Below are 13497 nucleotides of genomic sequence, written 5' to 3' on the forward strand. Positions count from 1 at the left end.
AGGGTGGACAGTAGGTTGTTATTGGTGGACAGTAGGTTGTTGTTGGTGGACAGTAGGTTGTTATTGGTGGACAGTAGGTTGTTATTGGTGGACAGTAGGTTGTTGTTGGTGGACAGTAGGTTGTTGTTGGTGGACAGTAGGTTGTTATTGGTGGACAGTAGGTTGTTGTTGGTGGACAGTAGGTTGTTATTGGTGGACAGTAGGGTGGACAGTAGGTTGTTGTTGGTGGACAGTAGGTTGTTATTGGTGGACAGTAGGTTGTTGTTGGTGGACAGTAGGTTGTTATTGGTGGACAGCAGGTTGTTATTGGTGGACAGTAGGTTGTTATTGGTGGACAGTAGGTTGTTGTTGGTGGACAGTAGGTTGTTATTGGTGGACAGTAGGTTGTTATTGGTGGACAGTAGGTTGTTGTTGGTGGACAGTAGGTTGTTATTGGTGGACAGTAGGGTGGACAGTAGGTTGTTGTTGGTGGACAGTAGGTTGTTATTGGTGGACAGCAGGTTGTTATTGGTGGACAGTAGTTTGTTATTGGTGGACAGTAGGGTGGACAGTAGGTTGTTATTGGTGGACAGTAGGTTGTTATTGGTGGACAGCAGGTTGTTATTGGTGGACAGTAGGGTGGACAGTAGTTTGTTATTGGTGGACAGCAGGTTGTTATTGGTGGACAGTAGGGTGGACAGTAGGTTGTTATTGGTGGACAGTAGGTTGTTATTGGTGGACAGTAGTTTGTTATTGGTGGACAGTAGGGTGGACAGTAGTTTGTTATTGGTGGACAGTAGGGTGGACAGTAGTTTGTTATTGGTGGACAGTAGGGTGGACAGTAGTTTGTTATTGGTGGACAGTAGGGTGGACAGTAGGTTGTTATTGGTGGACAGTAGTTTGTTATTGGTGGACAGTAGGGTGGACAGTAGTTTGTTATTGGTGGATAGTAGGTTGTTATTGGTGGACAGTAGGGTGGACAGTAGTTTGTTATTGGTGGACAGTAGGGTGGACAGTAGTTTGTTATTGGTGGACAGTAGTTTGTTATTGGTGGACAGTAGGGTGGACAGTAGTTTGTTATTGGTGGACAGTAGGTTGTTATTGGTGGACAGTAGGTTGTTATTGGTGGACAGTAGTTTGTTATTGGTGGACAGCAGGTTGTTATTGGTGGACAGCAGGTTGTTATTGGTGGACAGTAGGGTGGACAGTAGTTTGTTATTGGTGGACAGTAGGTTGTTATTGGTGGACAGTAGGTTGTTATTGGTGGACAGTAGGTTGTTATTGGTGGACAGCAGGTTGTTATTGGTGGACAGTAGGGTGGACAGTAGTTTGTTATTGGTGGACAGTAGGGTGGACAGTAGTTTGTTATTGGTGGACAGTAGTTTGTTATTGGTGGACAGTAGGGTGGACAGTAGTTTGTTATTGGTGGACAGTAGGTTGTTATTGGTGGACAGTAGGTTGTTATTGGTGGACAGTAGGTTGTTATTGGTGGACAGTAGGTTGTTATTGGTGGACAGTAGGTTGTTATTGGTGGACAGTAGGGTGGACAGTAGGTTGTTATTGGTGGACAGTAGGTTGTTATTGGTGGACAGTAGGTTGTTATTGGTGGACAGTAGTTTGTTATTGGTGGACAGTAGGGTGGACAGTAGTTTGTTATTGGTGGACAGTAGGGTGGACAGTAGTTTGTTATTGGTGGACAGTAGGTTGTTATTGGTGGACAGTAGTTTGTTATTGGTGGACAGTAGGGTGGACAGTAGTTTGTTATTGGTGGACAGTAGGGTGGACAGTAGGTTGTTATTGGTGGACAGTAGGTTGTTATTGGTGGACAGTAGTTTGTTATTGGTGGACAGTGGGGTGGACAGTAGTTTGTTATTGGTGGACAGTAGGGTGGACAGTAGTTTGTTATTGGTGGACAGTAGGGTGGACAGTAGGTTGTTATTGGTGGACAGTAGGTTGTTATTGGTGGACAGTAATTTGTTATTGGTGGACAGTAGGGTGGACAGTAGGTTGTTATTGGTGGACAGCAGGTTGTTATTGGTGGACAGTAGGGTGGACAGTAGGTTGTTATTGGTGGACAGCAGGTTGTTATTGGTGGACAGTAGGGTGGACAGTAGGTTGTTATTGGTGGACAGTAGGTTGTTATTGGTGGACAGCAGGTTGTTATTGGTGGACAGTAGGGTGGACAGTAGGTTGTTGTTGGTGGACAGTAGGTTGTTATTGGTGGACAGCAGGTTGTTATTGGTGGACAGTAGTTTGTTATTGGTGGACAGTAGGGTGGACAGTAGGTTGTTATTGGTGGACAGTAGGTTGTTATTGGTGGACAGTAGGTTGTTATTGGTGGACAGTAGGTTGTTGTTGGTGGACAGTAGGTTGTTATTGGTGGACAGCAGGTTGTTATTGGTGGACAGTAGGTTGTTATTGGTGGACAGTAGGTTGTTGTTGGTGGACAGTAGGTTGTTATTGGTGGACAGTAGGTTGTTATTGGTGGACAGTAGGTTGTTGTTGGTGGACAGTAGGTTGTTATTGGTGGACAGTAGGTTGTTATTGGTGGACAGCAGGTTGTTATTGGTGGACAGTAGTTTGTTATTGGTGGACAGTAGGGTGGACAGTAGGTTGTTATTGGTGGACAGTAGGTTGTTATTGGTGGACAGCAGGTTGTTATTGGTGGACAGTAGGGTGGACAGTAGTTTGTTATTGGTGGACAGTAGGGTGGACAGTAGGTTGTTATTGGTGGACAGTAGGTTGTTATTGGTGGACAGCAGGTTGTTATTGGTGGACAGTAGGGTGGACAGTAGTTTGTTATTGGTGGACAGTAGGGTGGACAGTAGGTTGTTATTGGTGGACAGTAGGTTGTTATTGGTGGACAGCAGGTTGTTATTGGTGGACAGTAGGGTGGACAGTAGTTTGTTATTGGTGGACAGCAGGTTGTTATTGGTGGACAGTAGGGTGGACAGTAGGTTGTTATTGGTGGACAGTAGGTTGTTATTGGTGGACAGTAGTTTGTTATTGGTGGACAGTAGGGTGGACAGTAGTTTGTTATTGGTGGACAGTAGGGTGGACAGTAGTTTGTTATTGGTGGACAGTAGGGTGGACAGTAGTTTGTTATTGGTGGACAGTAGGGTGGACAGTAGGTTGTTATTGGTGGACAGTAGTTTGTTATTGGTGGACAGTAGGGTGGACAGTAGGTTGTTATTGGTGGACAGTAGGTTGTTATTGGTGGACAGTAGGGTGGACAGTAGTTTGTTATTGGTGGACAGTAGGGTGGACAGTAGTTTGTTATTGGTGGACAGTAGTTTGTTATTGGTGGACAGTAGGGTGGACAGTAGTTTGTTATTGGTGGACAGTAGGTTGTTATTGGTGGACAGTAGGTTGTTATTGGTGGACAGTAGTTTGTTATTGGTGGACAGTAGGGTGGACAGTAGTTTGTTATTGGTGGACAGTAGGTTGTTATTGGTGGACAGTAGGGTGGACAGTAGGTTGTTATTGGTGGACAGTAGGTTGTTATTGGTGGACAGTAGGTTGTTATTGGTGGACAGTAGTTTGTTATTGGTGGACAGTAGGGTGGACAGTAGTTTGTTATTGGTGGACAGTAGGGTGGACAGTAGTTTGTTATTGGTGGACAGTAGGTTGTTATTGGTGGACAGTAGTTTGTTATTGGTGGACAGTAGGGTGGACAGTAGTTTGTTATTGGTGGACAGTAGGGTGGACAGTAGGTTGTTATTGGTGGACAGTAGTTTGTTATTGGTGGACAGTGGGGTGGACAGTAGTTTGTTATTGGTGGACAGTAGGGTGGACAGTAGTTTGTTATTGGTGGACAGTGGGGTGGACAGTAGTTTGTTATTGGTGGATAGTAGGGTGGACAGTAGGTTGTTATTGGTGGACAGTAGGGTGGACAGTAGGTTGTTATTGGTGGATAGTAGGGTGGACAGTAGGTTGTTATTGGTGGACAGTAGGTTGTTATTGGTGGACAGTAGGGTGGACAGTAGTTTGTTATTGGTGGATAGTAGGGTGGACAGTAGGTTGTTATTGGTGGACAGTAGGGTGGACAGTAGGTTGTTATTGGTGGACAGTAGGTTGTTATTGGTGGACAGTAGGTTGTTATTGGTGGACAGTAGGTTGTTATTGGTGGACAGTAGGTTGTTATTGGTGGACAGTAGGTTGTTATTGGTGGACAGTAGGTTGTTATTGGTGGACAGTAGGGTGGACAGTAGGTTGTTATTGGTGGACAGTAGGTTGTTATTGGTGGACAGTAGGTTGTTATTGGTGGACAGTAGGGTGGACAGTAGGTTGTTATTGGTGGACAGTATGGTGGACATGAGGACTGTATTTAACCTATCAAGACCCGAGGCCGATTCTACAAATGCCTTCTAAATCATTTAACAAGTGTTCTGGAAAAACCTATGTTCCTCTATATCGTTGCTTGTCGGGCCGCGCCGCATTTCGAGCTTGTGGATCTGCTACTTTTGCTATTTTTGAATTTGAATCATGAAAAGTAACAGTTTGGGCCATATTTCCACCCGACAGAGACGATATATTATAGCCAAAATCTAAAATGACACAGATGCTTTACCGGTTTTAATGGGTAAAGTAATTTTTTTGGCGTATTTTTGGGCGGTGAAACCGCCCCTATAAGTGAGGTTTGGACATTTGTACAATTATCCTGCGCTGTGAAATTTGTACAATTATCCTGCGCTGTGATTGGCCAAAAAGTACCCCGATGCTTTGTGATTGGCCAGTGTCACATGACACATGTGCATAGCCCTATATAAGAAACCATAACTTAAAAAAAAAACATACATTTGTTTTTTTCAAGTTATGGTTTGGTCCATCATAAAGAGTGTTTCAATAAATGTATTTATCTTTTGTACATGATTGGTTGACTCCATTCAGTATTGTGATTAGCTAGCAAGACACCGCCCACTTCACACAGGGTGTGATTTTTGTATTTACTTTTGAATACTTTTTTTTTTTTTTTTTAAGTACTCCAGCACTTTAACTCAAGTACAAATGTCACTTGTACCAGAACATGCAGCTTTCATTTGTAGTGGAGTAATATTTGACTCCACTACATACAGCAGTATTTATACTTTAGACTCAAGTAGCCTACTGGGGCTGAGTACTTGGTCCACCCACTGGTTGTGGACAGACAAGAGAGGATTTATCTCTCAGCCCGGGACACAACATTGGAGGGGTGGGGGGGGGTGATCTTGTCGGCGGTAAAACAGCGATTTGATCCACTGATCCACTCCTGGTCTCTCCTCTCTCCCCGCTGTGAAGTGGACAGGCTTTAGAATACAAACACCTGAGACGATTATCTCCAGCTTTTGGCAACCTCTTGTCAGGAGAGAGAGAGAGAGAGAGAGAGAGAGAGAGACAGAGACACACAGAGAGAGAGAGACAGAGAGAGGGCACAATATTTGCCTCTGAGATGTAGTGGAGTAGACGTGTAAGTATTGACACATTGACGTACTAAAGCAGTGGTTTTCAACCTTTTTCATGCCAAGGACCCCTAAATTGATATATATTTGGCTGCGGACCCCCATCTGAAAATGTTTTGTGCCAGGGACCCACCCAGAAGCAAAGATTTGAGTTAAAAGTGTTCGCTTTAAAAAAATATATATATTCAAAGATATGCTCACATTTTCAAGATTTTTCAGCAGATCTACAAGCTCATATCGCGGCACTCGTGCTATGAGCTTGTATATCTGCTATTTTTTAATAGCCAAAGATAAGTGGTTTAAAACGATTGTGACGCTATGTTAACTAATTTCGCTGGGGACCCTCTGGTACCCCCCCCAAGAACCACTGGTGGTCCCCGGACCACTGGTTGAGAACCACTGTACTAAAGGAAATGAAAAGTACCTCAAAATTGTACTTCCCCAGCATCCATATCCGGAACATTATCCCAAAATAGCCGATCTACAAGCTCACAACACGTCTCGTTTTTTGGCAAAGAGATTTGGTGTTGACGGAAAAATAGTGGTTTGAGTACAGAGCCAACTCAGGTCAGTGTACTACAGAGGGTTTATTAACTCATTGGCCGCCATTATCGCATTAACGCGATCTAATAAATAGCGCGCTTGGCCGCCAGGATCGCGTTAATGCGATCTATGGTCTTTATTGATCTTTATGCTCTGATCACGCTATTCTGTTATGAATCAGGCTAAGTTTCAGGTTCCACTTACTTCAACCACCACTGCATCCGGTTCCATGACTTGGGTTCCGTTTTCGGTTTTACATTTTTCCCCCCAGTCATTTTCGACCATAATAGGGAAACAAACGGTTTTTCACACGCTATGAAAAACGATCGGAGACCTCCCCTCCTATAATCTATGGTCTGGGTGACGAACAGTCATCCCCGTTGTGTATCACAAAGTAATTTTCGCCGATAACAGAATCTGAGACATTTCACTTCCGGTTCATGTGTTTCACTGTGTGAGTGGGTCTGGGAGGGGGCGAGTGTGTCAGCGAGCCGATCAAGCTTGGTATGTGCTGCTCTCTAGTGGTGGAACGATCAAAACGATTCAAGTGTCAAGCTAGACTTTCTATATGTGAATTAAATAACAAAATAACGAAACAAAAAAACACGAAAATCGCTGGCAAGGGCTGCTATGAACGAGGTTTTAACTCTGGCAGTCAATGAGTTAAGTGGTTTAGTGCAGTACTTGAGTAAATGTACTTAGTTACTTTCCACCACTGGAGATGTCGTGGGGTGGGGGGGGGCGGAGGAGGGGGTACAGATGAGTCTATTGAAGGGCTGGCCGTGGGAGGAGGAGAGGAGGAGAGGAACAGTGCCTCTTTTGTGTTCCATCATCTCTCTGGATGTCCTGAGAGACGTTTTGGGGAGAAGACTGGGGGGGTGGGTGGGGTTTAAAGAGATTGCGAGGACTGGAAAGGGGGCGGTGTCTTCAACCCCCCCTCCCCCCCGCGCCCCCCCGCCATGCCAAACCCCCAAGTTGATCCTTTGACTCGATGACAGAGCGCCGCCCCTTTAAAACAGGTCGGGGGGGCTCAGTGGAGGTGGTAATTTTGTGGGGCGATAAGCCCTTTATCTAATGGTGGGGTAGAATAATTCCTCTTTAAGTGGCGGGGCGGGGAGCGTTGTCTCTCTATCGGTCTCTGTCTCTCTCTCTCTCTCTCTCTCTCTCTCTCTCGCTCGTTTTTCTCCTCTCTCTTTATCCAGAGAAACGCATCGTCACTCCTCCGCTCGGCTCGGCTCCTTTGCAGACTGTTGTCTTTTCTCTCTATGCCTTTTCTTTTCTTTCACTCTCACGCCCTCTCTCTCTCTCTCTCTCTCTCCTGTTTCTCTTTTTCTCCCGCACTGCAAACAACAAAACAGTCCCCGGGGCTGTTGATGTCAGTCTGTGACGCTGTGTGTGTGTGTGTGTGTGTGTGTGTGTGTGTGTGTGTGTGTGTGTGTGTGTGTGTGGTGTGTGTGTGTGTGTGTGTGTGTGTGTGTGTGTGTGTGTGTGTGTGTGTGTGTGTGTGTGTGTGTGTGTGTGTGTGAAACGAGGATACGGGTGCACCCCACACACACACACCCCCTCCCCCCCCAAGCCATCCATCCAGACAGTCTCACGGTGGTGGCACACGTTTCGGTGGATAAAACATTTGCGGTGGTGGCAATGTTTATCAACATAGGGAGAAGTGCAAGTTACCCCTTGTTGGAAGCTAATAATGGGCCCTAATTGAGCTGTAACACGCTGGCTGTTCGCCAGGGCCCTCCAATTGAAAAACTCTCCATCAGAAGGGGCTGGGGTGGGAAGGGGGGCTATTTTAACAGCACAGGGTGTCCTAACACGGTGATTCACAACCTTTTTTTTTTATTTCAAGGACCCCCCATGTTTCATATAGATTAGGCCCACAGACGCCCATTTTGATGCTACGTTAAGATTTAATCTCTGGGACCCTAATCTACACCAGCAAAATCCTTAGTGTTTATTTACACTCTGAGAGTGTATACAAACACGGTTGCATTTGTGCATGGACCTAAAGGGGACCATTTGGACCCCTTGGTGGTCCCCGGGCCAGGCGTTGAGAAACAGTGTCTAACACTCAGACCCGGTTCAGTTTTAATCAACCCCATTAAGTGTCTTCTAAACTAGTAGTTCTTTGAAGATTTTTCAAAAAAGGTTAAAAAAATTGCAGATGTACAAGCTCGCTGTGAGCTTGTACATCTGCTATTTTTGAATATCCACACGCTAAAATCTTAAAAAGACACAGATGCTTTCCCGGTTTTTAATGGGATTAACTGATGCTAACCAACATCAACTCCATAACAACCCCATTTGACTGAGTGTAACCAGTACTGTGTGAGCCTCCTTTTTCTCTGCTTCATGTTTGTTTGTTTGTTTGTTTTTGGCGGGGTGGGGGGGTGAAAGTGTGCCTCAGAAAGAGGTTGTGGTTCTGTGGCCCGTTGTTGTGTCAACCTCTGAGCCCCCCATCCAGCCCTGCAGCCCTGTAGCCACAGCAGCTCAGTGCGCCGGGGTTGGAGTGGGATCGATCCTCCAGAGGATCAGTGCAGGCTGTCTCCTCAGTCTCCTGGCACCTGCCTTGCCAAGAACAGGGAGGGAGGGAGAGAGAGAGACTAGAGAGAGAGAGAGATGGGTGGGAGGCTATAGGGAGGAAAAAACCCAGCTGCCACTGTGCCTGGGCTCCGTGCTGCTTTCAAGAAGGAGGGAGGAGAGGAAGAGAGGAGAGCAGAGAGAGAAGAGAGCGAGGGAGGGAGGGAGGGAGGGAGGGAGAGGCAGGGAGAGACTGCTGGCACCATCTGTACATGTCTTTTGTATTCCAGCCCTCATCTTTACAGAGTGAGGCTGGTGTGCTCAGTGTTCAAATGAAAGGAGAGGTGCCTTTTGGGGTGAGATGCTCCGCTTCAAGTGGGGCTCGGGGAGAGAGAGAGAGGATAAGGTGTGCGTGTGTGTGTGTGTGTATGCGTGCACGTGTGCGTGTGTGTGTGTGCATTCACGCTGAAATTCCCTTTTATTCTCACATGCAAAATTGGGAATACTCCGAGGACATCTCGTGTCCTATTTATTCTGACAGAGAGAGTGTGTGTGTGTGCGTGCGTGCGTGCAACGTGCATGGCTACGAGCGTGTACTGTGTGACTGCATGATGTGTGCACACTATGAGAGTGCTTGTGCTCGCCTGTGAGCGAATATAAACACACCACTGTGTGTGTGTGTGTGTGTGTGCAAGCACTCAAGTGCGTGCGTGTGGTGGTTAAATCTCTGGGTTGCCATGTTTATGACGGGAGTCAGAAGCTTTTGTTTGCTCTTTCCTCCATATCAGCCCCATTAGCCTGCTGTCTCATCTCTTCCTGTCTCTCTCTGTCTCTCTCTCCCACTCTCTATCTCTCCGTTTGCTTGCTTGTTCTCTCTCTCCACCCCGCCCCACCCCTTCTCCCTGCATCGTGGTGGTGGCCTGTCCTTGTGTCTGGCAGCAGGGTGGGATATTCGCCGCTCGCTGCTGACAAACAAACACATTAAACAAAAAAGCGTATTTCTGCGGTTGGCACAGTGCAAAGGATGCACTGCAGATGAAGGGCTGCACTATGTGATCAAAAACGCACTCTGTGGTGGGAACTTAGCCGAGCAGTGTGTGTACTGTAGGTAGATTGGTGGGTATACAGTACCAATGTATGTAGGAGTGAAGGGCCTGGAGTCTCTGTGGCTGTGTGGGGCAACAGTGAACCCTAGTGGCTGGATCCTGCAGTGGCAGCGGCTTCTGAGTCTTTCTAGTGAAGCCATGGAATGGATATACATGAATGCAGTGGTGTAAAGTAACTAAGTACATTTACTCAAGTACTGTACTTAAGTACAATTTTTAGATACTTTTTCTTTACTGGAGTATTTCCAATTGTCTATACTTTTACTTCTACTCCAGAAGTAAAAGTATAGACAATTGTGCAACCCATTTGGTATGGAATAACGCATGCGTTATGACTATTGAAGCAGAGGTCTCTCCACTATTAGAATAATAATAACTCATCATAAATGACAGACTTAGATACTTATGTTATGATATAGGATTCTTTCTTAAATTAAAAAAAATGTTTTTTCCATACCAAAATACCATATAGTTATAGTAATGGTTATGAATCAGAAACAAAGTCTAGTCTAGTTTAGTCTCTTTAGGTCTACTTCTATACAACTCAGGCATATATCTTGCAGTGGAGTTGTGGCTCTGCTTAACATGGGGGGGGGGGGGGGTTGACGTGCGGCCCAGTGGCCAATGAGGCTTCCTATTTATGACTTTGTTGCAGCACGTCAGGGTGCCAGCAAAGGGCTTGTTTTTCTGTAAAGTTGCTTGTAAATGTTGGTAGTTGCGGGTTGCATTTTTTTGGGCTTGTGTCTAAAGTGTAGTTGCTTATTTGGGCTTGTGTCCTAATGTTGTTAATCCAGTGGTTCTCAAACATTTTCATGGCAAGTATTTGTCCGCAGACCCCCCATCTGATACTATTCTGTGCCAAAAATTGCAGATCTACAAGCTCATTATGCGTCGCATCGTGTTTTTGTTTCAAGCTCATGACTTTCACTTACAAAAGATATCTATAATGAATGAACCACGAGTCCTATTTCAAATATGGTGAAAAGATTTACGATCTACAAGCTTTGTAGATCGGCTCATAGATTTTCACTTGAAGTTTGGGAACCACTATTCTATATTACAGTGGTTCTCAACCTTTTCCGTGACCCCCCAATGTGAACCGGGGACCCCCCACCCTGACAAGCACTTGAATGTAGGAGTTGAGGCATTACATTTAGTTTCACTCGGTTCCACAGATAAATATTGTGAAAAGAGCCAAACTACAAGCTCACAGGCTGTGAGCTATTTTCACAATGTTTTCCTCTTTCTTACGTAATATTTGACAATTTGGCCAATTTACTATTTAAAAAAGTCTTAAAAGTCATTAAATTGTAACTTTAGAAATGTGCAGATACCCCGTATACTCTCATACTGTATGTTGGTTTGTTTACTGTTGAGTGAGAAAACAATATTGCACATTAAGCTAATCATCTGCGGACCCCCCAGAATAATTTGGGAACCACTATTCTAAAACACACTTTCTTTCTCTCTCTCTCTCTCTCTCTCTCTGTCTCTCTCTGTGTCTGTGTCTCTCTATGTCTCTCTCTCTCTCTCTGGTCCTCTCCTGCAGCTCTGCTGTCCTCCTGGTGTGAGGAGCTGGGTCGTCTCCTCCTCCTCCGCCACCAGAAGAGCAGACAGAACGAGCCTCCGGGCAAGGTGCCCATGCAGCCGCCCATGAGCTCCATGAAGCCTGGACTCTCACACGGGTCAGTCTCACTATGCTCTGTGTGTGTGTGTGTGTGTGTGTGTGTGTGTGTGTGTGTGTGTGTGTGTGTGTGTGTGTGTGTGTGTGTGTGTGTGCGTGTGCGTGCGTGCGTGCGTGCGTGCGTGCGTGCGTGCGTGCGTGCGTGCGTGCGTGCGTTTATTGAGTTTGAACGGACTGAAGCCCTGCACTCCCCAGGAAATCCACGTTCCTTATGGCAGTGCATGGTTCTCAAAAACTTTCATGTCAAGGACCACCAAATTGACTCGTACGGGCCGCAGACCCCCCCATTTGAAAATATGTTGTGCCAGGGACCCCTATGGGGTCTATTTGGTTCCATTTGTGCACTCTCAGAGTTACAGACCCGTAAAGGGTCCATTTGGACCCCCTGGTGATCCCCCGGACCCGATGTTTGACAACCAGTACTCGGTACAATGAAACCATTGTCTTCCTTCCGCCTGTCGTTTGTCTAAAAGCAAACATATGTTATGTAAGCGTGCTGCCGCTCCGCAGAACAAATATTGCTGCAGTGAAAGTGCGTCAAACGTTTTCCTTCTTTTGCCAACATGCTGTTTTCCTTTTTTTGTGTCCCTTCCAGAGATGGGAACTTTCCTTATGACTCGGTTCCCAATCATGTTCCCAATCATGTTCCCAATCCCTGGCAACAGAACACCAACCAGCCAGGACCGGGACAATTGTCGGTGGTGACCACGGTGTGGGGCGTCACCAACACCTCTCAGAGTCAGGTGAGGACATCACAGTCACACAGCTCTGGACCTGGCCTGCCACTATTCTTGTACAGTACATCTACCGAATGCTATAGAAACAGAGAGAAACATACTTACTATCCATGTTATACCTATAGTATGCAAGCTGGTCAATAATGACCAGCTACCCATACATTATCCCGCTTATTACACGGCTAATAAAAATAAATTGACCCAAACATAACAACAAGATTAAGTATTTCCTTGCTTACGGCAATGAAAGTATTCCATAAGTGTTGTGCAGACACGTTCGCCTCGGAAAACAAGTGTAGTGGATCAAATAGAATAGAATTTTCGGTTACTGCATTGTCTATTTCTCGCTTCAAATGTTTTCAAAAACATTCTTGAGAGCAACGTTTAGTTGTAAATGACATGGTGTGTTTGTTTACATGGCTGTCATGTTGGATACGGCATCAAATCAAGCAGCGCAGGTTGATATGAGCAGGTGCTCTGAGTCTTTGATTAGACAGCGGTCTGTTATTGAGCTCATCGGTCATTATCAAGAAATAACACACCGCTGAATTCAGCGATTGACCAATCAGAATCAAGCACTCAACCAAGCCGTGTAATAAGTATCTGTAATGTAATCTCTCCCAATAGGTGCTGGGGAATCCCATGGTGAACAGCCAGAACATGAACCCCGGGGGAAACCCCATGGGTTCGGGGATGTCGGGGAACAACCCAGGCATGAACTCCCCTCAGTTCCCTGGGGGTCCACAGCAGCAGTTCCCCAACAAAGGCAACAACAACCAGGCCTACATGCAGCAGGGCATGTACGGAAGACCCAACTACCCTGGTGGGGGAGGTTTTGGTGGCAAGTAAGTTGTCCCAGACACTTTAAGACAGCGCATGGGAAGCATCAATGTCATAATAGTCGAGCTTTTGGGTATCTGACAAATTTTGAAAAACTTCGCTACTTTTACTTTGGTCCTTCAAATGAGCGTCGTTCTTGGTACAGACAGTGGTGGAAAGTAACTAAGTACATTTACTTAAGCACTGTACTTAAGTACAGTTTTGAGGTATTTTTAGCAACCGTTGTTGTTCTTTGTTTGCAGTTACGGCCCCGGAGGGCCGAACTCTGGGCCCGGTGGGATGGGCATGCCCCAGCACTCCCGCGGTCCCGGGGACTTCACCCAGCCCGCTGCTGCTGCCGCCGCCGCCGCAGTGGCCGCAGCCGCCGCCACGGCCACGGCCACCGCTACGGCCACCGTGGCCGCCATGCAGCAGGAGACGCAGAACAAGCAGGACATGAACCAATATGGACCGGTAGGAGAGAGAGAGACACACACACACACACACAACTAAAGCCTTGATCACTGGTTCTCAATCTGATTTCAAAGGAACCGTAGACCAAATCATAACATCACTACAAATGTATTTTTCCAGGTTAGATGACGCCTGGCAGCGGTAATATTTGGAGCAGTAATATACAGACTAGAGTATTATTCATTAACCCATTA

General features: G+C 46.1%; 1 protein-coding gene across 3 annotated transcripts in view; it reads left to right on the forward strand.

Moving 5' to 3' along the window:
* The window catches only part of LOC308104633 (zinc finger MIZ domain-containing protein 1-like), a 227223-nt gene that overhangs the window by 199480 nt on the left and 14246 nt on the right, over positions 1-13497 (forward strand). For all 3 annotated transcript variants that reach the window (XM_080455085.1, XM_080455086.1, XM_080455087.1), the window contains 4 exons: positions 11139-11274; positions 11869-12016; positions 12638-12855; positions 13093-13303. In XM_080455085.1, the coding sequence (XP_080311211.1) occupies positions 11139-11274; positions 11869-12016; positions 12638-12855; positions 13093-13303 (713 nt within the window). The remainder of the gene's footprint in view (positions 1-11138; positions 11275-11868; positions 12017-12637; positions 12856-13092; positions 13304-13497) is intronic.

Source organism: Gymnoscopelus braueri (genome assembly GCF_963280865.1).
Source record: "Gymnoscopelus braueri genome assembly, chromosome: 17".
NCBI classification, from domain to species: domain Eukaryota; kingdom Metazoa; phylum Chordata; class Actinopteri; order Myctophiformes; family Myctophidae; genus Gymnoscopelus; species Gymnoscopelus braueri.